This window comes from Ictalurus punctatus, chromosome 12 (assembly GCF_001660625.3).
Source record: "Ictalurus punctatus breed USDA103 chromosome 12, Coco_2.0, whole genome shotgun sequence".
Taxonomy (NCBI): Eukaryota; Metazoa; Chordata; class Actinopteri; order Siluriformes; family Ictaluridae; genus Ictalurus; species Ictalurus punctatus.
Window position 1 is genome coordinate 33,285,945 of NC_030427.2, and position 26,081 is coordinate 33,312,025.

Sequence of the window (26,081 nt, forward strand, 5' to 3'; positions counted from 1 at the left end):
ACACGAGATTTAATACTGATTGTGTTATTTAGTGCTTATTCATGTGCTATAAGGAAGTTTATTTTAAATAAAGTGATTACAGCGAACATGACGTCACAGTTTGTACAATTCGTTAGTTGATTTTCCCCACAATCGGATTTTAAATGAAAACTGCGCGGTGATGGATGTTTGTGTGTTTTAAACCCCGACACTGAGGACGTTTACTCGGTGTTTTTCAGCAGAATGAGGAATTGTGATTGGTTACTGTGGAGTTGAACCAGCAGCCAATCAGCGCCGAGCTGAGCAACAAGACAAAAGCGCGTGCGCGCTTCACTTTTTTTTTTTTTTTTTTTTTTACATCATCTCTCTCTCTCTCTCTCTCTCTCTCTCTCTCTCTCTCTCTCTTCACACAACGGGGCTCTTTAAGTTGCTGAGCGCGCGACACAGAGCAGCCATTCATTCCGGACAGCCGCAGGAGCGCGAGCCGCTCAGAGAGAGAGAGAAAGAAAGAGGGAGGGAGAGAGAGAGAGAGTGAGAGAGAGAGACATAGAGAAAGAGAGAAAGAGAGAACGTGTGTGCGTGAGCGGAGGATAGCGCACACACACACACACACACACATACACACGCACACGCACGCGCGCGCACGCCGTGATTCCGGTCCAGCGCCGTCACGAAGTAAGAAAATCTTTATTTCTTTATTTGTATGAACTTTATTTGTTTTACACATCGCGTGATTTTTAAGAAAAAAAGTTTTAGTCTTATTAAAATATTTATTTTCATAATTATTTTATCGTTATATTATTATTATTATTATAGTTGCTATTATTATTATTATTATTATTATTATTATTATTATTGTTGTTCATGATGATGAAGATGATGATGATGATGATTATGCCTCTAATTAGAGATTAGAAACTTCACTCAAACTCTCAAACTAGCAAACAAACTTTTATGGACAAATCAAATGCGGATACAAAATGAAATATAAATAAATAATGAGACAGAGCAGTGCGCTTGTAGCTTTAAAAACATAAATTAAAAGTCGGGCATTTATCTATTTGTTTGTTTGTTTATTTATTTATTCCATCTGAGAGTCGAGCTTTGTGTTATCAGACACCTGATAAGCGACACGCTCGGACATTTAGTGTTTATTATTATTTTTACTTGCTGATTTATTTATTATTGCTATTAAACGCCTTGACTGGGATCAGCTTTTTGATCACACCGACGTGGTTTTAAGCGAGTTGAACTAATGTGATAGAGATAGCCAGATATTAACTGTGTAATTAAACATGATTGCTGTATGCTGATCATCGGGATAAGTTTCCCAGTCCAGCTGAGATTCCCTCACCTCCTCTCCACAGACATCCGCGGACCTGAGGGTTTATAATCAACACTATATCATTACTGTGATTACACTGAACAGGAAGAGTTTAGAATAATTATATTTCCCAATGTTAGTCTAACTCCATATACTCCACATAATGACGTCACACAATAGTGACGGGACACACTGGACGGGACAAACTTCATCTCATCCCAAAAACCCTGTTTATCTGCTGTGTGTCCTGTGAAACGGCACGCGGGGGCGCGAGGACATTACTGTGCGCGTTTAATGTCGCCCTATAACCTGTTCATAACCTGTACATGCACACCGGAGTGTAAACCGTGGTGCTTTAAAGATTCTGAGTTACAGCAGTATTACTCCTGAGTATTTGCGCGCGCGCGGGAGCGCGTGTGTGTGTGTGTGTGTTATGGCATGAGGGAATTAGGGGCAAATTATTGCTAAGCGGAGCGTGACTATAAACGGGGACAAATAGGGGCGATGGAAAACATGCGCTCGAGCACACACACACACACGCACACACACACACACACACAAATCTTGTGTACAAACAAATGGTCGCATGAGCACCGTGTTTATTGTTTATTTGTTATTATGTTTCTTCTTCTTATTGTTATAATAATAACAACAACAAGAACAATAATAATAATAATAATAATTATTATTATTACTATTATTATTATTGCTATTATTATTATTAATAGTAGTAGTAGTAGTAGTAGTATATAGCCTAATAGTTAAACTCGGATGATTGTTGTCACGTGATCCATCACTCGGACCCTTTCTGCTGTAAACTCCAGGAAAATGGCGGCTTTGTGCTGAAATGTGTGCATTGAGGGGAAAAAGACCTGAGTGTAAGTTTATGAAGGCACAAGAGCAGCTCTGTTCGGGAGAGGGAGGGTGGGAGTGCACACTCAAACACACACACACACACACACACACACACACACACACACACATACACAATCATAAATACACACACACATATATATATATGTGTGTGTGTGTGTGTGTGTGTGTGTGTGTGTGTGTGTATATACACACAGTCTGAGGGTATAAAGTGGTGATACACACTGGGTGGCAAGCCTATGCATGTGTTACAGTTTGAGAGAGTGCTAGAGTGTTAATTAGCATGTTAATTAGAGTGTATGTTGGAGTGAGTGCTAGAGTGTTAGAGTGTGTGTTAGAGCATTAGTAAGAGTGTATTGGAGTGTGTTGGAGTGTTGGTTAGAGTGTATGTTAGAGTGTGTGTTAGAGTGTGTGTTGGAGTGTTGGTTAGAGTGTGTGTTGGAGTGTTGGTTAGAGTGTGTGTTAGAGTGTGTGTTGGAGTGTGTTGGAGTGTTGGTTAGAGTGTTGGTTAGAGTGTGTGTTAGAGTGTGTTAGAGTGTGTGTTAGAGTGTGTGTTGGAGTGTGTGTTAGAGTGTGTGTTAGAGTGTGTGTTGGAGTGTGTTGGAGTGTTGGTTAGAGTGTATGTTAGAGTGTGTGTTAGAGTGTGTGTTGGAGTGTTGGTTAGAGTGTGTTAGAGTGTGTGTTAGAGTGTGTGTTAGAGTGTGTGTTGGAGTGTTGGTTAGAGTGTATGTTAGAGTGTGTGTTGGAGTGTTGGTTAGAGTGTGTGTTAGAGTGTGTGTTGGAGTGTGTGTTAGAGTGTGTGTTGGAGTGTTGGTTAGAGTGTGTGTTAGAGTGTGTGCTAGAGTGTGTGTTAGAGTGTGTGTTGGAGTGTGTTGGAGTGTTGGTTAGAGTGTGTGTTAGAGTGTGTTGGAGTGTTGGTTAGAGTGTATGTTGGAGTGTGTGTTAGAGTGTGTGTTGGAGTGTTGGTTAGAGTGTGTGTTGGAGTGTTGGTTAGAGTGTGTGTTGGAGTGTTGGTTAGAGTGTGTGTTGGAGTGTTGGTTAGAGTGTGTGTTAGAGTGTGTGCTAGAGTGTGTTGGAGTGTTGGTTAGAGTGTGTGTTGGAGTGTTGGTTAGAGTGTGTGTTAGAGTGTGTGCTAGAGTGTGTTGGAGTGTTGGTTAGAGTGTGTGTTGGAGTGTTGGTTAGAGTGTATGTTAGAGTGTGTGTTGGAGTGTGTGTTAGAGTGTGTGTTAGAGTGTGTGTTGGAGTGTTGGTTAGAGTGTGTGTTGGAGTGTGCTGGAGTGTTGGTTAGAGTGTGTGTTGGAGTGTGTTATAGTGTGTGTTGGAGTGTTGGTTAGAGTGTGTGTTGGAGTGTGTTGGAGTGTTGGTTAGAGTGTGTGTTGGAGTGTTGGTTAGAGTGTGTGTTGGAGTGTTGGTTAGAGTGTGTGTTGGAGTGTTGGTTAGAGTGTGTGTTAGAGTGTGTGCTAGAGTGTGTTGGAGTGTGTGTTGGAGTGTGTGTTAGAGTGTGTGTGTTAGAGTGTGTGTTGGAGTGTTGGTTAGAGTGTGTGTTGGAGTGTGTTAGAGTGTGTGTTGGAGTGTTGGTTAGAGTGTATGTTAGAGTGTGTGTTAGAGTGTGTTGGAGTGTTGGTTAGAGTGTGTGTTAGAGTGTATGTTAGAGTGTATGTTAGAGTGTGTGTTGGAGTGTGTGTTAGAGTGTGTGTTGGAGTGTGTTGGAGTGTTGGTTAGAGTGTGTGTTGGAGTGTGTGTTAGAGTGTGTGTTGGAGTGTTGGCTAGAGTGTGTGTTGGAGTGTGTGTTAGAGTGTGTGTTGGAGTGTGTGTTAGAGTGTGTGTTAGAGTGTGTTGGAGTGTTGGTTAGAGTGTGTGTTAGAGTGTGTTGGAGTGTGTGTTGGCGTGTTGGTTAGAGTGTGTGTTAGAGTGTGTGTTAGAGTGTTGGTTAGAGTGTGTGTTAGAGTGTGTGTTGGAGTGTTGGTTAGAGTGTGTGTTAGAGTGTGTTGGAGTGTTGGTTAGGGTGTATGTTAGAGTGTGTGTTAGAGTGTATGTTAGAGTGTGTGTTAGAGTGTATTTTAGAGTGTGTGTTAGAGTGTGTGTTGGAGTGTTGGTTAGAGTGTGTGTTAGAGTGTGTTGGAGTGTTGGTTAGAGTGTGTGTTAGAGTGTGTGTTGGAGTGTGTGTTAGAGTGTGTGTTGGAGTGTTGGTTAGAGTGTGTGTTAGAGTGTGTTGGAGTGTTGGTTAGAGTGTGTGTTAGAGTGTGTGTTAGAGTGTGTGTTGGAGTGTTGGTTAGAGTGTATGTTAGAGTGTGTGTTAGAGTGTGTGTTGGAGTGTTGGTTAGAGTGTGTGTTAGAGTGTGTGTTAGAGTGTGTGTTGGAGTGTTGGTTAGAGTGTATGTTAGAGTGTGTGTTAGAGTGTGTGTTGGAGTGTTGGTTAGAGTGTGTGTTAGAGTGTGTTGGAGTGTTGGTTAGAGTGTGTGTTAGAGTGTGTGTTAGAGTGTGTGTTGGAGTGTTGGTTAGAGTGTGTGCAAGAGTGTGTTGGAGTGTTGGTTAGAGTGTATGTTAGAGTGTGTGTTAGAGTGTGTGTTGGAGTGTTGGTTAGAGTGTGTGTTAGAGTGTGTTGGAGTGTTGGTTAGAGTGTGTGTTGGAGTGTGTTAGAGTGTGTGTTGGAGTGTTGGTTAGAGTGTATGTTAGAGTGTGTGTTAGAGTGTGTTGGAGTGTTGGTTAGAGTGTGTGTTAGAGTGTATGTTAGAGTGTATGTTAGAGTGTGTGTTGGAGTGTGTGTTAGAGTGTGTGTTGGAGTGTGTTGGAGTGTTGGTTAGAGTGTGTGTTGGAGTGTGTGTTAGAGTGTGTGTTGGAGTGTTGGCTAGAGTGTGTGTTGGAGTGTGTGTTAGAGTGTGTGTTGGAGTGTGTGTTAGAGTGTGTGTTAGAGTGTGTTGGAGTGTTGGTTAGAGTGTGTGTTAGAGTGTGTTGGAGTGTGTGTTGGCGTGTTGGTTAGAGTGTGTGTTAGAGTGTGTGTTAGAGTGTTGGTTAGAGTGTGTGTTAGAGTGTGTGTTGGAGTGTTGGTTAGAGTGTGTGTTAGAGTGTGTTGGAGTGTTGGTTAGGGTGTATGTTAGAGTGTGTGTTAGAGTGTATGTTAGAGTGTGTGTTAGAGTGTATTTTAGAGTGTGTGTTAGAGTGTGTGTTGGAGTGTTGGTTAGAGTGTGTGTTAGAGTGTGTTGGAGTGTTGGTTAGAGTGTGTGTTAGAGTGTGTGTTGGAGTGTGTGTTAGAGTGTGTGTTGGAGTGTTGGTTAGAGTGTGTGTTAGAGTGTGTTGGAGTGTTGGTTAGAGTGTGTGTTAGAGTGTGTGTTAGAGTGTGTGTTGGAGTGTTGGTTAGAGTGTATGTTAGAGTGTGTGTTAGAGTGTGTGTTGGAGTGTTGGTTAGAGTGTGTGTTAGAGTGTGTGTTAGAGTGTGTGTTGGAGTGTTGGTTAGAGTGTATGTTAGAGTGTGTGTTAGAGTGTGTGTTGGAGTGTTGGTTAGAGTGTGTGTTAGAGTGTGTTGGAGTGTTGGTTAGAGTGTGTGTTAGAGTGTGTGTTAGAGTGTGTGTTGGAGTGTTGGTTAGAGTGTGTGCAAGAGTGTGTTGGAGTGTTGGTTAGAGTGTATGTTAGAGTGTGTGTTAGAGTGTGTGTTGGAGTGTTGGTTAGAGTGTGTGTTAGAGTGTGTTGGAGTGTTGGTTAGAGTGTGTGTTGGAGTGTTGGTTAGAGTGTGTGTTAGAGTGTGTTGGAGTGTTGGTTAGAGTGTGTGTTAGAGTGTGTGTTAGAGTGTGTGTTGGAGTGTTGGTTAGAGTGTATGTTAGAGTGTGTGTTAGAGTGTGTGTTGGAGTGTGTGTTATAGTGTGTGTTGGAGTGTTGGTTAGAGTGTGTGTTAGAGTGTGTTGGAGTGTTGGTTAGAGTGTGTGCAAGAGTGTGTGTTAGAGTGTGTGTTGGAGTGTGTTGGAGTGTGTGTTGGAGTGTGTTGGAGTGTGTGTTGGAGTGTTGGTTAGAGTGTGTGTTAGAGTGTGTGTTGGAGTGTTAATTTACTGTGCAGAAGTGTGTGTTAGTGTTTAAAAGTGTGTATCAGTGTGTAGAAGTGTGCGCTAGCTGCAGAACCTCAGTGGTATACTATTTACAGAGCAGAAACATGACAGTGTGTATTATTTGTTTACTATGAGTACCAGGTTGTTGCACACCGTAACCATGGAAACTACTAATGTGTGAATAAAGTGATATGTGGAACTGATAGTAACACATGAGGACGTATGAGGAGATAAATATGTAAATATATAAACATCATCACGTCCTCATATCAGTTCACATATCAGTCTTTATATAGAGAGTATCGGTTCATTATATTACTTAATGAACATAAATTATCAGGGTTCTGTATCTGTGAGGGACTGCTCTTAGGGGAGATGGTTCTGTATCTGTGAGGGACTGCTCTTAGGGGAGAAGGTTCTGTACCTGTGAGGGGCTGCTCTTAGGGGAGAAGGTTCTGTACCTGTGAGAGACTGCTCTTAGGGGAGAAGGTTCTGTATATGTGAGGGGCTGCTCTTAGGGGAGAAGGTTCTGTACCTGTGAGAGACTGCTCTTAGGGGAGAAGGTTCTGTACCTGTGAGAGACTGCTCTTAGGGGAGAAGGTTCTGTACCTGTGAGGGACTGCTCTTAGGGGAGAAGGTTCTGTATATGTGAGGGGCTGCTCTTAGGGGAGAAGGTTCTGTACCTGTGAGGGGCTGCTCTTAGGGGAGAAGGTTCTGTACCTGTGAGAGACTGCTCTTAGGGGAGAAGGTTCTGTATATGTGAGGGACTGCTCTTAGGGGAGAAGGTTCTGTACCTGTGAGAGACTGCTCTTAGGGGAGAAGGTTCTGTATCTGTGAGGGACTGCTCTCAGAGGAGAAGGTTCTGTACCTGTGAGGGACTGCTCTTAGGGGAGAAGGTTCTGTATCTGTGAGGGACTGCTCTTAGAGGAGAAGGTTCTGTACCCGTGAGGGGCTGCTCTTAGGGGAGAAGGTTGTGTACCTGTGAGGGACTGCTCTTAGGGGAGACGGTTGTATACCTGTGAGGGACTGCTCTTAGGGGAGAAGGTTCTGTACCTGTGAGAGACTGCTCTTAGGGGAGAAGGTTCTGTACCTGTGAGGGACTGCTCTTAGGGGAGAAGGTTCTGTACCTGTGAGGGACTGCTCTTAGGGGAGAAGGTTCTGTATCTGTGAGGGACTGCTCTTAGAGGAGAAGGTTCTGTACCCGTGAGAGACTGCTCTTAGGGGAGAAGGTTCTGTACCTGTGAGGGACTGCTCTTAGGGGAGATGGTTCTGTATCTGTGAGGGACTGCTCTTAGGGGAGAAGGTTCTGTATCTGTGAGGGACTGCTCTTAGAGGAGAAGGTTCTGTACCCGTGAGGGGCTGCTCTTAGGGGAGAAGGTTGTGTACCTGTGAGGGACTGCTCTTAGGGGAGAAGGTTCTGTACCTGTGAGGGACTGCTCTTAGGGGAGAAGGTTCTGTACCTGTGAGAGACTGCTCTTAGGGGAGACGGTTCTGTATCTGTGAGGGACTGCTCTTAGGGGAGACGGTTGTATACCTGTGAGGGACTGCTCTTAGGGGAGAAGGTTCTGTACCTGTGAGAGACTGCTCTTAGGGGAGAAGGTTGTGTACCTGTGAGGGACTGCTCTTAGGGGAGAAGGTTCTGTACCTGTGAGGGACTGCTCTTAGGGGAGAAGGTTCTGTATCTGTGAGGGACTGCTCTTAGAGGAGAAGGTTCTGTACCCGTGAGGGACTGCTCTTAGGGGAGAAGGTTGTGTACCTGTGAGGGACTGCTCTTAGGGGAGAAGGTTCTGTACCTGTGAGGGACTGCTCTTAGGGGAGAAGGTTCTGTATCTGTGAGGGACTGCTCTCAGAGGAGAAGGTTCTGTACCCGTGAGGGACTGCTCTTAGGGGAGACAGTTCTGTATCTGTGAGGGACTGCTCTTAGGGGAGAAGGTTCTGTACCCGTGAGGGACTGCTCTTAGGGGAGAAGGTTGTGTACCTGTGAGGGACTGCTCTTAGGGGAGAAGGTTGTGTACCTGTGAGGGACTGCTCTTAGGAGAGAAGGTTCTGTACCTGTGAGAGACTGCTCTTAGGGGAGAAGGTTGTGTACCTGTGAGGGACTGCTCTTAGGGGAGAAGGTTCTGTACCCGTGAGGGACTGCTCTTAGGGGAGAAGGTTGTGTACCTGTGAGAGACTGCTCTTAGGGGAGAAGGTTCTGTACCTGTGAGAGACTGCTCTTAGGGGAGAAGGTTCTGTATATGTGAGGGACTGCTCTTAGGGGAGAAGGTTCTGTTTAGTCTACTAAAGAGTTTTTCACTGTAGGTTTCTTGGAGGACAAAGAGGTAAAAGGTTATGTGAAGTCATTACAGCAGTGACAATCTATCATTAACTGATCATGAATTTACTCTCATCCCGATATCAGATATGTGTGTTTGTGTGTGTGTGATAGAGAGAGAGAGAGAGAGAGAGAGAGAGAGAGAGAGAGAGAGAGAGAGGCTTTGATGTGTTTAATTAATAGTTGTGTGTGTTGGATGACGTGTCTGTTATCTGAGCCACTGTCTGTGATTAAAGAACAGACACATGCTTCTTACCCCATCTGTCTATTTCTCTGTCTCTCTCTCACCCTGTCTCTCTCATCCCATCTCTCTCTCTCTCACGCTGTCTCTCTCTAACCCTGTCTCTCCCGCCTACCCTGTCTCTCTAACCTTGTCTCTCTCATCCCGTCACTCTCTTACCCTGTTTCTCTCACCCTGTCTCTCTCTCACCCTGTCTCTCTCATCCCGTCTCTCTCTTACCCTGTCTCTCTTACCCTGTCTCTCTCTAACCCTGTATCTCTCTCACCCTGTCTCTCCCTCACCCTGTCTCTCTCTAACCGTGTCTCTCCCTCACCCTGTCTCTCTCTAACCATGTCTCTCTCTCCCACCCTGTCTCTCTAACCCTGTCTCTCTCATCCCGTCTCTCTCTCCCACCCTGTCTCTCTCATCCCGTCTCTCTCTTACCCTCTCTCCCTCACCCTGCCTCTCTCTCCTACCCTGTCTCGCTAACCCTGTCTCACTCATCCCGTCTCTCTCTTACCCTGTCTCTCTCTCACCCCGTCTCTCTCATCCCGTCTCTCTCTCACCCTGTCTCTCTCTCACTGTGTTGAACAGTAGACAGCAGTAATGTGAGCTCTGTGCTCAGGAACACATGGTGACTGGATGAGAACAGGGACTGTTCCAGCTGTAATTACTGATCAGCTCCACCTGTCTGTGTGTGTGTGTGTGTGTGTTTACTGATTAATGACAGGAACCCTGGTCTAACTTTACTCATCTCATTAACCCCCCCCCCCCCCCCCCCCCCATGCTCCAGGGCTGTTTACTTCTTACAGGTTATATAAAATATTTAATAATGAAATGCGTTAGAATATTAATACGTGTATAATGAATACTAATGTACGTGTAATGAATATTAATTAGCGTATAATGTTATAGTGAACATTATCAGCAGTTACGTGTGTTTGCTGTTCTAACACACACCTGAATCTGCACATCAGTTTATGAACACACCCTTCATTATGGGTGTGTGTAATAGGGGTGTGTGTTAGGGTGTGTGTAGTGTATATGCGTAAGTGAGTGTACCGGGGAAACACTGAGCAGTATGTCAAATTCTTGAACACTGTCCGATTGAGCACTCCTGAACGGGTGTGGTAAGTGTGTGTGTGTGTGTGTGTGTGTGTGTGTGTGTTTATCCAGTCTAGCCATCATGAAGTGGAGTGCTGTGCTGCTTGTGCTCTCCTGGGAGCCTGAAATAACTGCTAAACCTTACACAGTAGCCTGGAATAACACACACACACACACACACACACACACACACACACACACACACACACACACACACACACACACCTCACTCAGGCGGCAGGTCGACGCCACCATGTAGGAATGATGAACATTACTCAGTCTTCATCTCTCTCTGAATCAAAATCACATGGAGTCCATTTTTTTCCGCCAACATGGTGTTACTGTGTTTACACCACAGCCTAGTGGAGTTCTGGACTCTGATTGGTCAGAATGTGGTGATTAGTTTTCTATAACAGCGGCTCTGACAGTAGCGCAGAAATATATTAATGCTCTTGTTCTAATACGTTATGGTTTCTATAGTAACGGCTCATTCACAGGAGCGTGTACCGTGGACGCTCCACTGATAATAATTTTTTTTAAATGTGCATAATCATTGATCTGTAAGGAGATGTTTACGTAAAATTTAAGGAAGGAGTCTCCAGTGTCAGCGCTGTGTAACAGTCAGAGGTGAAGCTGTAACATCTTCAGGACAGAGAAGTTTACGCTTCTTTTCAGTTTCTCAGTAACATGACAAGCTGGGTTTATAGCTTGTGTTGTGCGTTGACTGTTTATAGCTGCTATAATGTAAGTGACAACAGGAAGTAACAAGTTGTACAACATTAAATGTAACTACAAACAGAGAAAAGTATGACATAATGAATTAAGTAATCACTGATGGTGTAAGAGGAATAAAACACTTGGGAACGTGCTGTTAATGGAAAATAATCAACACTAGGTTGGTTATGATGGAGTGTAGTTACAGTTACCAACACTGCAGTTGATTATTTTTCTATGACAGCATGACACAGTGTTTATTATTTATTAAACAATCCTGCTTTTCTTGAATGATTCTTTAACAAACCATTTTTGGTGGTGCTCCACGAACATTAACGAAAGCGTGTAACATGTAGAAATCTGCAGCATTGCTCTGAAGGACCCATGCAGCCACCTTTATTTTAAAAAAATGTATCATAATGAAATACATTTTTACTTAAATAAATAAATAAGTATATATATTATATATATATATATATAATATAGTATATATATATATATATATGTGTGTGTTCCCTTGTAGGTCAGTGTGAGGTGGCTGCTGAATGGACTCACCTTTATACGTCACCAGGAGAACCACATCAGGAACCTGGATGGACGCATCATCCTAATTAAAGTTCATTAGGCTACAAAGAGAGATAAATTATTCACTGTGCAGTAGACTTTACTCCAGAGGAAGAGGTCAGAGGTCAGAGTGAGAGATTTACTCATCATTGTGGTGAATAGGTCAGATCACCTGGAGAGTGTAGAAGATGTCGGCTGAAGAACAGAGTCTGTCGGAGGTGGAGTTGAGTCCTGGAATGTCGGACGATGGCGGCTCCGTGTCTCCGGGGCGGGCGGGTCACGCAGGAGACTCTCAGCTGGTGTCAGGAGGCGGGGCAGAGGAGGAAGGGGCAGGACTGTCTCACGCTGGAGTCTCAGTAAAATCAGACGATGATGACGAGCGCTTCCCCATCGGCATCCGTGAGGCGGTCAGTCAGGTGCTGAATGGGTATGACTGGACGCTAGTGCCCATGCCAGTGCGCGTCAACACGGGCAGCAAGAGCAAACCGCACGTTAAGAGGCCCATGAACGCCTTCATGGTGTGGGCTCAGGCCGCACGCCGTAAACTTGCAGACCAGTACCCTCATCTACACAACGCTGAGCTCAGCAAAACACTCGGCAAACTGTGGAGGTGAGGACCTGTCTGTCTGTCTATCTGTCTGTCTGTCTGTCTGTCTCACTTCTCCACAGTAACACACAGTCATATTGTCTGTGTAATTAAACTCTTTAGCAGCATGTGTTAATTGTTGAGTGTTTTGCCAATGGTGGGGTCAAAGGTCGAGCTTTATCCAGGGTTAATGTCTGTTAAGGGACTTAGCTGCTCTATTGGACATGTCCTCTACACAACAATGAGGGGAAATGCAGCAGGAACAACAGTTACACAGAAAACTATATGCAGTGAACTCATCTTCTTTCCTACACCTCACACTAAACTCCTCTGCTTAAAGAAGCACAGAGATGTACATTTAAAAGCATGTAGACAAATCATAACTATTTAGGAACAATATTTTCCTGTCAGACAAAAACTTCTAGAATAGATTATCTGGAGACTTTACACATTTACACACATCCTTTTACTGATCCACAACACAGAGCAAAAATACACCCTGTTCACTAACTATGGAGCAACTATAGCAACATATGTGTGTGTGTGTGTGTGTGTGTGTGTGTCTGTCTGTCTCAGGCTCCTGAACGAGAATGATAAGCGGCCGTTCATCGAGGAGGCGGAGCGTCTGAGGAAGCAGCATAAGAAAGATTATCCGGAGTATAAATACCAGCCCAGGAGACGGAAGAACGGGAAGCCGGGATCCAGCACGGACAGCGACGCCCACTCTGAAGGTGATGTCACTCACAGCCAATCACATTACAAGAGCCTCCACCTGGAGGCAGGGCATGGTGCTGGGGCAGGGTCTCCTCTCTCTGATGGACACCACACACACCCTGCAGGTGAGACACTACATTCACATACACATACACACAGTGTTTATACACAAACCGTGTAACTGGAGACTCTGATCTAAATCTTTCCTTCTCTCCATGTTCAGGTTCCAACCACAGCCCCCCGACTCCTCCCACTACGCCCAAAACAGAGCTCCAGGGTGGCAAATCAGGCGAGGGGAAGAGAGAGGGTGGGGCCAGAGGGATGGGAGTGGGTGCAGATGGAAGCTCTGCCTCTTCGACTTCTTCCTCTTCCTCGAAACCGCACCTGGATTTCGTGAACGTGGACATCGGCGAGATCAGCCATGAAGTGATGGCCAACATGGAGCCGTTTGATGTCAATGAGTTTGACCAGTACCTGCCTCCTAATGGGCACCACCCATCAGGCTCAGGCTCTGCCTCCTGCCCCGCCCCATCTCCTTCTCCTTACTCCTACTGGCTGTCAAAACAGCAGCTAAGCTCGGAAGGTGGGAAACCACAGATCAAGAGCGAGACGCATTTCTCGGGTAATGCTGACGCTTCAGTGGGTGGGGCTTCCACATCAGGGGGTGGAGCATCAGCTCATGTCACTTACACACCTCTCAGCCTGCCTCATTATGGCTCTGCCTTCCCCTCTTTGGCCTCCAGGGCGGCACCGTTTGCTGAATATGGAGATCACCAAGCATCCGGATCATATTACACACACTCAGGCCAGTCAGGGCTTTACTCCGCCTTTTCCTACATGAGCTCTGCCCAGAGGCCCATTTACACTGCCATCACTGACCCCGCCCCTGGGAATAGCCCCACCCACTGGGAACAGCCTGTGTATACCACCCTGACCCGGCCGTAACACACACAGACACACACACAAGAGAAAGAGACATGATGATGATGACGATGATGTAAGAAACATACAAAGAAACTAACTGATGATGATGATGATGATAAATATGTCAAACTGTCGTTGTGGCTGATCACACACAAATATAACACAAATAAAACAAAAATAAAACACACACACACACAATTAAACACAACATTTTTCGTTGCTCATGTGGAATGGAATTTGAGTGTGAGTGTTTCTGAAGGACCTGCACATTTAAACATCAAACTTTATCTTTATTATTGTTATTGTTATTATTATTAATTAATAATTCTTTCTTATTAACCAAAACAAGGCCATTTTCTTAGTTGTTGTTGTAATCCTTGCCTGTTGATTGCTTTTGTCCTCATGACCACCACTGAACTGCATGTTGGTGATGAAACGAGTTTGTGTACATATTTTAACGATAGCGAGGTGGATCGATCTGTCTATATGATAACAATACTGTAACAGTTTTCATTTCCTAAACGACTTTGCATTGTTTTATCGTACACAGCGAGAGAGGATGTGAAACGCCAACCACGAGTGCCTACAGCACACTGAAACTCATTTAGATGTTTGTGTGGTGGTGTTTTTTTTTCTTCAAATTTATAATGTTAAAATGAACATTTCTTTCATAAATGACAGAAATTCAGCTAGAGAACTGATGAGGGGTGGAGCTTGTACATGGTGGGAGGAGCACCCACTCACATGATGTGCCTTGGTCTACTCTGACCATGAACATTTAATGATTTATTACATGGAAATATTGTTGATATTTTCACTCTCTTTTTAAAATTTCTTTTCTAATTTTAACGTTAGTGTTCATTCGTCTATATTCAGTAGGACTACACACACACACACATATATATATATAAAATATACACAAAAATATACAAAATGTTAGAGAATCTACACACAGTAGGTGGAGCTTGTTTTATTTATATTATTGTTTTTATTCTGTTTTCCTTTTAAGTGACTTTTTTGTGTTACACGTTGTTTTGTGTACGAGTTTTTTGTTAATGTGTTCCAGTAGAAACTAACGACACACATACTAAATAAAACTCAGTCCTCTTTTCTATGAAAAATAAAACTGCTGCCTTTATGTAACTCACGTGCGCGCGCGCACACACACACACACACACACACACACACACACACACACAAATGCACTTCAAAATTTAGTGATATACTGTTTTTTAATTTCGATACAGCAGTCAGACTGTGTTAGAGACGTCGCAGTGTTACACCACCACGGCCTCATGCACTTTATACACACATTCCTGCAAACAAGCTTTTGTGTGTGTGTGTGTGTGTGTGTGTGTGTGTGTGAGGCTAAGCCTGATTTCTAATTCCCTTCATTTAATCAGCTGTGATACTTTACACTAAACAAAGAGAACCATTCAGCTCTGAGAGAGAGTGAGTGAGTGAGTGAGGGAGGGAGAGAGAGAGAGAGAGAGAAATGAAGCGAGGGATAGAGGGACAAAGAGGGAGGAGGGAGACTGCAGCTTTACAGAGATCCACAACCAGGAGATAGATGGTACTGGACAATTATTAGGTCTTGTTTCTCCACTTCATTCCCAGATCAGACAATTAACTAAGATTAATTAGAAAATGCAAAGCTGATCACTCACAGAATATCAATCTGTAAAAATGTGAAAACAATTTTTAATCAACTGTGAAAGAGTGAAAACAGATTCAGACCAAGAAAAATTTACAAGATTCAGCTCAAAAACTACCAGCTGACTACTACCAATGCACAAACTGCCAGGTCTCAACTCCAGATCACCAGATCCACATTCATGGTGACCGCATCCACATTTAATACCACTTGATATCAACCCAACAGATCCAGAAAAAAAAAAACAATATCCAAATATAAAATCGCCAGATCCATATTGACCACACCCAAACCCCAAACAGTAACACCCAGATTTACATTGACCAGATGCATGTTTACAATTACTGGATCCAAAGTGACTATTACTTCCATAATCAAAACTACCAGATCCACATGTACAATGACCAGGTCCAGGTCTAAAACCACTTAATCTAGATCTCAAACAACCAAGACAAGCTCTTAAACCACAAAATCTATATCCACCCATATCAGCTCTAAACCTACCGGATCCAAACAGATCCCATCCAAACCAGAGACTAACTGATCCACACATGCAGTAACCAGATCCAAATGTATAATGACCAGATCCACATCTGTAATAACCAGATCTGAATGACCACATCCAAACCCCAAACGGTAATACCCAGATTTACATTGACCAGATGCATGTTTACAATTATTGGATCTCAAGTGACTATTTCCAAAATCAAAACTACCAGATCCACATGTACAATGACCAGATCCAGATCTACAACCACCTAATCTAGATCTCAAACAACCAAGCAGAGATCTTAAACCACAAAATCTATTTGCAACCATATTTGCAATATCCAGATTCAAATATAATCAGATCCACATTTGTAATAATAAGATCCAAATGTTTGCTATGCTAACAAAATTGGCTGCAAGGGTGTCGCTATGATATTCCAGTTGGTCGCTAGGCGGTTGCTGTGTGGCCGTCATGGTGTCCCAGGTGGTTGCCATGATGTTTCTAGATGTTCCAGTATGATCCAAGGTGGTCGCAAGGTTGTAGCTAGTTGGTTGCTAAGGAGACTCAGCTGGTTGCCAACACTGGTTGGTTGGGAGGGTTTAGTAGGTGGAACAGTGCAGTGTTAATTGTCCTCAGTACAGCTGATTAAAGAAAAGCTGAAATCCCACAAAAGCACAAAATGTATTCAGTGTATTTTTCCAATAGAAGAACTCCTCTAACTCCTAAGAGTTTTGTGGTTCTACGTCAAGATGTGACCCATGAAAACAGAAAGAAATGAATAATAATAATAATAATAATAATATTGCGAACACTTACTACTCGTAATCTCATTTACTACGACTTTATCCACAATCCAAATAAACATTCAGATTTAGAACAAACAGGTCAACACTTTCTGTACATGGTCATTATAAATCTGATCTAAAACTCATATTCAAAGTAAAAAACAAACCCCGTAGAATCAGATTTAACAATCCGACCATGATCTAAAACAGTGAAGAGAGAAAACAACTGAAATACATTTACATCAACACTACTTTAGAAATATACAGTTTCATTAAATATTAACTCGTTCAGTGATTGAGATCCACATGTGTCTGCAGAACACATGACATTATTCAAGATCCTTCCCTCAGTAACTTTATATTTATACTCAGATATTCTGCATCTTCTGTCGAGATTTAATGACAAACAGCCCAGAACTCACCAGATCCAGAGCTACTAGTTTATTTATTTCAACATCCTACAGGAAAATTGAGCTTTACTGAAACATCCGAGCTCTTTTCAAGAGAAACCAAACATAATGGCTCCGGATATCTTTTATACAAAAACATTTACTGTGTTACATTAATAATAAAACCAACTAAAATCCCCTTCACAATGAAAACGTGACTGTACTGCCTCTAGTGGAGAGAGTTACTCACTGCACACATACACACACTGAGGCCATTGTACAGGATGAGTACTGGTGTGTGTTTATTTGTGTGTTTATTTTAAACCAGAGACCCTTGCTGATGATTAAGTTTACATGTGTGTGTTTTAGCATTAATCGCTGTTTACAGATTCACCAGTGTTTCGTTCCCAGTCAGAACACTGAGACTGTATCAATGTGTGTGTGTGTGTGTGTGTGTGTGTTAGTCAGTGATGATAAGCTCGTCACAGCCCCAGTCCTCATAGCTCCCGTCAGGCAGATACCTCCGGATGATGATAGGGATTTTTCTGCCTCTGTAAACCACACAATGAATAAGGTTTAAACACTACCTCAATGTCTGAACACCAGAATAAAGGTTTCAGTGTTCGAATACTAACTCCTGTTCCACACTTCCTGTTCAACAGGAAACAGGAGAACGTGGTACTGTAAACCAGACAATACATTCAAACTATTATAAGTCTCATGGCTGCTAGTTCTGGACTGTGATTGGTCAGAAGGTGTTGATTAGTTCTCTATAACAGCAGCTCAGACAGTAGCACAGGTTTATATTAATACACTCCCTCTGATATGTTATCGTTTCTATAGTAACAGTTCATACACAAGGACGTGTGCAGCGCACGCTTCACTGGTTTAAAAAGAAAAATGTGTGTAACAGTGAAACAATATGGGGAAGTGTGTAAAGTCAATCAGGAGAAATGTGTTTATGTAACATTTATGGAAGGAGTCTCCAGTGTCAGTGTTGTGTAACAGTCAGAGGTAACGCTGTAATGCTAATTCTTCCCACATCTTCAGGACAGAGGAGTTTACACGTCTTTATGATTTCTCTGAAACATGACAAGTTGCTATTTGTTTTTATCTTATTAACTTTGAGAGGGAATAAAAAGAGGGAATAGAAAGACCGGGAATAGAGAGAGGGAATAGAGAGAGAATAAAAAGAGGGGGCATAGAGAGAGAGAATAAAGAGAGAAAAGAAAGCAAGAGAATAAAGAGAGAGAATAAAAAGGGGAAACAGAGAGAATAGACGAGAGAAAAGAAAGAGAGGGGGAATAGAGAGGGGGAATAGAGAGAATAAAGAGACAAAAGAGAGAAAAGAGAGAGAATAGCGAGAGAGAACAGAGACAGAGAATAGAGAGAGAATAAAGAGAGAATAAAAAGGGGGAATAGAGAGAGAATAGAGTGAGAGAAAAGAAAGAGAGGGGGAAGAGAGAATAAAGAGACAAAAGAAAGAGAGAAAAGAGAGAATAGCGAGAGAGAACAGAGACAGAGAATAGAGAGAGAATAAAGAGAGGGAATAAAGAGAGGGAATAGAGAGATGGGGTATAGAGAGAGGAATAAAGAGAGAATACAGAGAGAAAAGAAAGACAATAGAAAGAGAGAATACAGAGGGGGAACAGAGAGAGAATAGAGAGGGGGAATAGAGAGAGAGAATAGAGAGAGGGAATAAAGAGAGAATACAGAGAGAAAAGAAAGAATAGAAAGAGAAAAGAAAGACAGAAAAGAGAGGGGGAATAGAGAGAGAGAATAGAGAGAGGGATGGTGAGGGAGTGAGTGTTTATAGCTGCTATAATGTAAGTGAGAAAAGGAACTAACTCACTGTCCAGTATTAAAAGTATGGCGTGCTCTTTAATAAGTATAAAATTGTAAGTGTTGGTAAACTGCTGTGGTGTAAGAGGAATGTGCTGGGGATTGGGGATGTGCTGTTAGAGGAAAATAATCAACATCAGTATGAAAGTAACAGAAAGTCCACTTCATCACACACACACACACACACCCCATTACTAAGGGTTTTTATGCATGTTTGTTTTACTGATTATTACAGTTAATTACAGGCAGAAATCATGGGGTTTTACTGTGTATACACAACTTAGTCTTAAAAACAGAATAGTTAAAAATAAAAACTGTTTGTTGAAATATAGAGTATATATAGATCAATTAAATATTAAACTAGAATTGAGATTTTTTAGAAGAAAATGTGAGTGGTGTTTGCCCATGAAAATTCTGACATGCCGCTGCACATGTGGGCCAGTAGGGGGCGCTACATGTGTATCTACATGGCTATCTGTAAGATTGCATTTCACTTGAGTTTTAATGTTATAAGCTTTATGGAAGTCCGAATACCCATAATGCAGTTCTCCTCACTGAGCCGAGTGCATTTGTATCATGTGTTTGTTGCGGCAGTTTTGTGATTCCAAATAAGTAAGTAAACACTAAAGTAGTCCAAAAAATAAAATATAAAGTTACAAATACAATATAAAGTTAAAAAATATATACTGAAAAATATGAATCTAGTTAAAATATAAAGTGTAGATATAAAGAAATTAAATATAAAATGAACTCAAGATAAAGGCGTTTGTCCCAAAGTGTACAGTGCATAAATAGTGCGTAAATGTACAGTGCGTAAATAGCAAACACTTTAATTAGTTTCTGAGTAACCATGGAGACGGTTCAGGGAGTGGGTGATGTCTCCATCTGGTGGTGACTGTTGGAGTTGTCATTGTGGTGGTGATGGAGAACGTAAATAATTTGGGAAAACAATGAGTATCAAAATATTTAGTTTAATTTCTATACACTAATAACTCCACAGTGTCACTGTACTGAAAACTGTATTTACTAAATATTATAAATATACACTACAGAGAAATTTTAACATCAGATGATTTACATTTCTGAGAGCACACACGCACGCACACCCCGACACACGGTTTGAACGTCAAGTATAAATTAGTATAAATTATAATAAGTGCGGCATTTACCAAATTATTAATAATAATAATAATAATAATAATAATAATAATAATAATATGGTGTGTGTGCATGTATGTGTGTGAGAGACGTACTTAAGCTCCTTCATGGCGATCTGCAGAGGGTCTGTCTCTCCTTCCAACTCCACCATTACTGGTGCACACATCCTGTGTGAACAGGAAGTGACATCACTCAACGTTTACTGGCTTACCATTATAATATTAATACAGTGAGATGGTATGCATCAAGTGAATATGTATGTGAGAGAACAGATACAATCACTGGTCACTTTATTAGGAACACCAGTACATATCTATGTAATCATTCCATCAGCCAATCACGTGATTCATTATTTATGCCAGTTATCATAAGGTTATGAGTTTATATCCCAATTAAAGCATACTTGAGTAAGACCTTTAACCCTCAACCTCTCAGCTGTTTCCTGTGTTGTTTCAGCTAAATGAGATGAATGTAAATAATTGCACGAAAGAGCAAGTGTTTCTATTAAAATGGACAGAGAATGTGTGTGTGTGTGTGTGTGTGTGTGACTAGCAAGAACAACCTCTAGATCAAGGGTTGCCAAACTTTTCCAGGGCAAGGCCCCCCAAATGGCATTAACATTTGACCGAGGCCCCCTTTTGCAAGATGTCTTTAAAACACATTAAACATACAGACTTCTGAATATATCCCCCTTTTTTAATTAATATTTACATCTTTACATTACATATTTATTTTTCACAGCAAATTGTTGAGGCCCCCCGGGCACCCCCTGGCCCCACCTTTGAAAACCACTGCTCTAGATATCTGTCCTCATCCTACTCCACCTCTCTGCTGCTTTCGACACTGTGAACCATCAGATCCACCTGTCAACTCTCTCCAGCCTGGACATCACTGGAACGGTTCTGCGCTGGGTGGAATCCTATCTCTCTGACAGATCCTTCAAGGTATCATGGAGGGCAGGTATTTCTGAAACTCAGCAACTCACTACTGGCGTTCCACAGGGGTCAGTTCTGGGTCCACTCCTCTTTTCTATCTACACCACATGTCTAGGGCAGGTGATTGAGTCTCATGGCTTCTCATATCATTGCTATGCTGATGACACCCAGCTCTATTTGTCCTTCCAGCCTGACGATCCATCTGTCTCTGCACGCATCTCTGCTTGCCTGTCGGACATCTCGGACTGGATGAAGGAACACCATCTTAAACTTAACCTGGCAAAATCTGAGCTTCTCGTCATCCCAGCCTGTCCCTCAATCAACCACAACCTCACTGTACAGCTTGGCTCACTCACACTCAAGCCAACCAGGACGGCCAGGAACCTTGGGGTGACTCTTGAGTACAGCTTGACCTTTACAGACCACATCTGAACAACTGCACGGTCCTATAGGCTCATACTGTACAACATCAAGAAAATCAGACCCTACCTCACCGAACAGGCTACACAGATACTAGTCCAGGCGCTTGTCATCTCTAAACTGGACTACTGCTACTCACTACTCTCGGGCCTTCCAGCCAGCTCCACCAAACCCCTTCAGATGATTCAGAATGCTGCAGCATGCCTCGTCTTCAACCAGCCCAAGAGAACCCATGTCACACCCCTCTTCATCTCCCTCCACTGGCTTCCTGCAGCCGCCCGCATCAAATTCAAGGCCTTGATGCTCACCTACAAGACCTTGTCAGGAACAGCGCCCCCTACCTCAACTCTCTCGTGAAGGCTTACGTTCCCTCTCGCAATCTGTGATCGATCAGCGACCAGCGCTTAGTAATATCTACCAAGTGTGGCTCAAGATCCCTTTCCAGAACATTCAAACTAACTGTTCCTCAGTGGTGGAATGAACTTCCAACCTCAATCCGGACCGCAGAATCTCTCACTATCTTCAAAAAACAGCTAAAGACCCACCTCTAATGTGAACATCTAACCTAAAAAAACATCTACAAAATTTTGTATATATATATTTTTAATCTGCACCTCTACTCTGTGCACTTTGCTTCTTCTGGAACTCAATTAAAGATCTTGTACAGTAGCACTAATTGTATTGTTCTCTGCTTGATATATCGCTTTGCTTGTATTTTCTCATTTGTAAGTCGCTTTGGATAAAAGCTTCTGCTAAATGAATAAATGTTATGTAAAATGTGTGTGTGTGTGTGTGTGTATTTACGCAATCTGTAGTGCTCTAGTGCCCAGCACTCTGGCTCTCTCGTATTTGGTCATGTACGGTGTAGTGATCCTCTTCTGATTGGCCTGCTGTCCTTCTCCTGCAGGGAGGATCTGTACGTTCTCCTGATCCTCCTACACACACACACACACACACACACACACACACACACACACAATGAATTGAGAGTATGATGAATAGTATGCTTTCACATTACTAATAACTAAACTATGGATTGGTGATAAATCTTACATCCTCCACGTTCTCCAGATCGTCCAGACCTTCATCCTCCTCCACATCATCAAAATCTCCATCATCAAAACTGTTAACCCCACACACACGCACACAGACACACAGACACACACACACACACACACACACACACACACAGACAGACAGACACACAGACAGAGACACACACGCACACAGACAGAGACAGAGACACACACACACAGAGACACACACACACAGACAGAGACACACACACAGACAGAGACACACACACACAGACAGAGACACACACACACAGACAGAGACACACACACACAGACAGAGACACACACAGACAGAGACACACACAGACAGAGACACACACAGACAGAGACAAAGACACACAGAGACAAAGACACACAGAGACAAAGACACACAGAGACAGACACACACAGACAAAGACACACACAGACAGAGACAGAGACACACACAGACAGAGACAGAGACACACACAGACAGACAGAGACACACACAGACAGACAGAGACACACACAGACAGACAGAGACACACACAGACAGACAGAGACACACACAGACAGACAGAGACACACACAGACAGACAGAGACACACACAGACACACACACACACAGACAGACAGACAGACACACAGACAGACAGACACACAGACAGACAGACACACACACACACACACACACACAGACACACACACACAGACACACACACACAGACACACACACACAGACACACACACACACACACACACACACACACACACACAGACACACAGACAGAGACACACAGACACACAGACACACACAGACACAGACACACAGACACACACAGACACAGACACACACACACACACACACACACACACACACACACACACACACACACACACACTGATTTGACTCTGTGATCATGTGAAGAGTCTCAGCTCCACTTTCAGCTTTTATGTTACACTGTTATTGTAAAACAAACTGTAATACTTCATTCTAGGATCAGATCAACTTCTACAACACTTTATAATATAAAATAATGATGAACTGTGAGTTTGTGAAACACACGGACGCCATGTTCATGTAAAACTACCGCATTATTAACTCTTATTAAATAATATAACGGCTTTAAATTCGTTAAATAAGTATAAAGTTAACTTACTTGTCCTCGTTGTCAGACATTTTCCTTCACAACCGAACACTTACACCGCGGAAACAAAATAAACTGCAACGAAATGTTCCCCTAACACAGAACACACGCCGGGAGGATAAGTAAACTTCCGGTTACTTCACACTGACTTCCGGTTGTCGCGTTATAATATCTCCGGGTAAAAACTTGCGCTTTAACGGTAAAGTTCCGTAATTCAGTATAAACTTACTGTAAACGTACACCTTTATTTTTATTTATTTATTGATTAAACCTTCCTCAAAACGGCTCAGTAACACGAGCTCGTGCTCTGAATCTGCTTTCTGAAAGTCGGTTATAAACCTTCACACAGCGCGCTACAGAAACGAATAAAAACACTATAAATCAGTGTATATAAACTATAATTACACCATTATACATTATACTGGCGTGCATGATATAAAAAAAAACTGACATTACTGGAGCTTAAAACTATTTAACAAGATCTAATCATAAAATTTTCAGTACTTTCTGAGTTATTACGGTGTAAACTATGTCCTGTAGGTGAACTGACAGTGTGTAGACTTTGTGACCTTATGCTCCTCCACCTTACTTTTGAGGATGCTCCACAGAGGTTCAATGGGGTTTAGGTCTGGAGACATGTTTGGCCAGTCCATCACCTTCACCCTCAGCTTCGTTTGGGGCATCCTCAAACAGAAGGTGGAGGAGCACAAGGTCTCGAACATCCACCAGCTCCGTGATGTGGTCATGGAGGAGTGGAAGAGGACTCCAGTGGAACCTGTGAAGCTCTGGTGAACTCCATGCCCAAGAGGGTTAAGGCAGTGCTGGAAAATAATGGTGGTCACACAAAATATTGACACTTTGGGCCCAATTTGGACATTTTCATTTAGGGGTGTACTCACTTTTGTCGCCAGCGGTTTAGACATTAATGGCTGCGTGTAGAGTTATTTTGAGGGGACAGCAAATTTACACTGTTACACAAGCTGTACACTCACTACTTTACATTGTAGCAAAGTATCATTTCTTCAGTGTCATCACATGAAAAGATATTAAATATTTACACAAATGTGAGGGGCACATTCACTTTTATGAGATACTATATATATATATATATATATATATATATATATATATATATATATATATATATATATATATATATACAGTGAGGGAAATAAGTATTTGACCCCTCCGCAAAACATGACTTAGTACTTGGTTTAAAAACCCTTGTTGGCAATCACAGAGGTCAGACGTTTCTTGTAGTTGGCCACCAGGTTTGCACACATCTCGGGAGGGATTTTGTCCCACTCCTCTTTGCAGATCTTCTCCAAGTCATTAAGGTTTCGAGGCTGACGTTTGGCAACTCGAACCTTCAGCTCCCTCCACAGATTTTCTATGGGATTTAGGTCTGGAGACTGCCTAGGCCACTCCAGGACCTTAATGTGCTTCTTCTTGAGCCACTCCTTTGTTGCCTTGGCCGTGTGTTTTGGGTCATTGTCATGCTGGAATATCCATCCACGACCCATTTTCAATGCCCTGGCTGAGGGAAGGAGGTTCTCACCCAAGATTTGACGGTACATGGCCCCGTCCATCGTCCCTTTGATGCGGTGAAGTTGTCCTGTCCCCTTAGCCGAAAAAAACCCCCCAAAGCATAATGTTTCCACCTCCATGTTTGACCGTGGGGATGGTGTTCCAGGGGTCATAGGCAGCATTCCTCCTCCTCCAAACACGGCGAGTTGAGTTGATGCCAAAGAGCTCCATTTTGGACTCATCTGACCTCAACACTTTCACCCAGTTGTCCTCTGAATCATTCAGATGTTCAGTGGCAAACTTCAGACGGGCATGTATATGTGCTTTCTTGAGCAGCGGACCTTGCGGGCGCTGCAGGATTTCAGTCCTTCACGGCGTAGTGTGTTACCCATTGTTTTCTTGGTGACTATGGTCCCAGCTGCCTTGAGATCATTGACAAGATCCTCCCGTGTAGTTCTGGGATGATTCCTCACTGTTCTCATGATCAATGCAACTCCACGAGGTGAGATCTTGCATGGAGCCCCAGGCCGAGGGAGATTGACAGTTCTTTTGTGCTTCTTCCATTTGCGAATAATCGCACCAACCGTTGTCCCCTTCTCACCAAGCTGCTTGGCAATGGTCTTGTAGCCCATTCCAGACTTGTGTAGGTCTACAGTCTTGTCCCTGACATCCTTGGAGAGCTCTTTGGTCTTGGCCATGGTGGAGAGTTTGTAATCTGATTGATTGATTGCTTCTGTGGACAGGTGTCTTTTATACAGGTAACAAACTGATATTAGGAGCACTCCCTTTAACAGTGTGCTCCTAATCTCAGCTCATTACCTGTATAAAAGACACCTGGGAGCCAGAAATCTTTCTGATTGAGAGGGGGTCAAGTACTTTTTTCCCTCATTAAAATGCAAATTAATTTATAAAATTTTTGACATGTGTTTTTCTGGATTTTTTTGTTGTTATTCTGTCTCTCACTGTTCAAATAAATCTACCATTAAAGTTATAGACTGATCATTTCTTTGTCAGTGGGCAAACGTACAAAATCAGCAGGGGATCAAATACTTTTTTCCCTCACTGTACATCCACCCAAAAATATGACACACACACACACACACACACACACACACACACACACACACACACACACACACACACACGAGCACTTGTGCTCCTAATTACAAAAATATAGGAGCACGGATGAGGTTTAGTTTTTTCTGTGTTTTTTTTTTATGGTAACATTAATGTGCCACAATATAACACACAAGTAGGCACGAGAAAACTTGAGCAGGTCAATTATGACAGAATTTAGGAACATAGTGTGAGCCGTGACACATTAATTTACCTTCTGATAAACTAAA

The 26,081-nt window shown here is 42.8% G+C and overlaps 2 protein-coding genes across 2 annotated transcripts; one reads left to right on the plus strand and one right to left on the minus strand.

Moving 5' to 3' along the window:
- Positions 1 to 391: 391 nt before the first annotated feature.
- Positions 392 to 14,479, plus strand: sox10 (SRY-box transcription factor 10). Its single transcript, XM_017480938.3, has 4 exons — positions 392 to 654; positions 11,089 to 11,739; positions 12,292 to 12,554; positions 12,653 to 14,479. The coding sequence occupies exons 2-4, from the start codon at positions 11,318 to 11,320 to the stop codon at positions 13,372 to 13,374; spliced, it is 1,407 nt and encodes a 468-aa protein (XP_017336427.2). The 5' UTR covers positions 392 to 654; positions 11,089 to 11,317; the 3' UTR covers positions 13,375 to 14,479.
- A 2,229-nt stretch (positions 14,480 to 16,708) lies between these two features.
- Positions 16,709 to 23,377, minus strand: polr2f (RNA polymerase II, I and III subunit F). Its single transcript, XM_053684016.1, has 5 exons — positions 23,221 to 23,377; positions 22,080 to 22,149; positions 21,831 to 21,961; positions 19,767 to 19,838; positions 16,709 to 17,222 (listed from the first exon to the last, which is right to left on the minus strand). The coding sequence occupies exons 1-5, from the start codon at positions 23,238 to 23,240 to the stop codon at positions 17,132 to 17,134; spliced, it is 384 nt and encodes a 127-aa protein (XP_053539991.1). The 5' UTR covers positions 23,241 to 23,377; the 3' UTR covers positions 16,709 to 17,131.
- Positions 23,378 to 26,081: the final 2,704 nt, after the last annotated feature.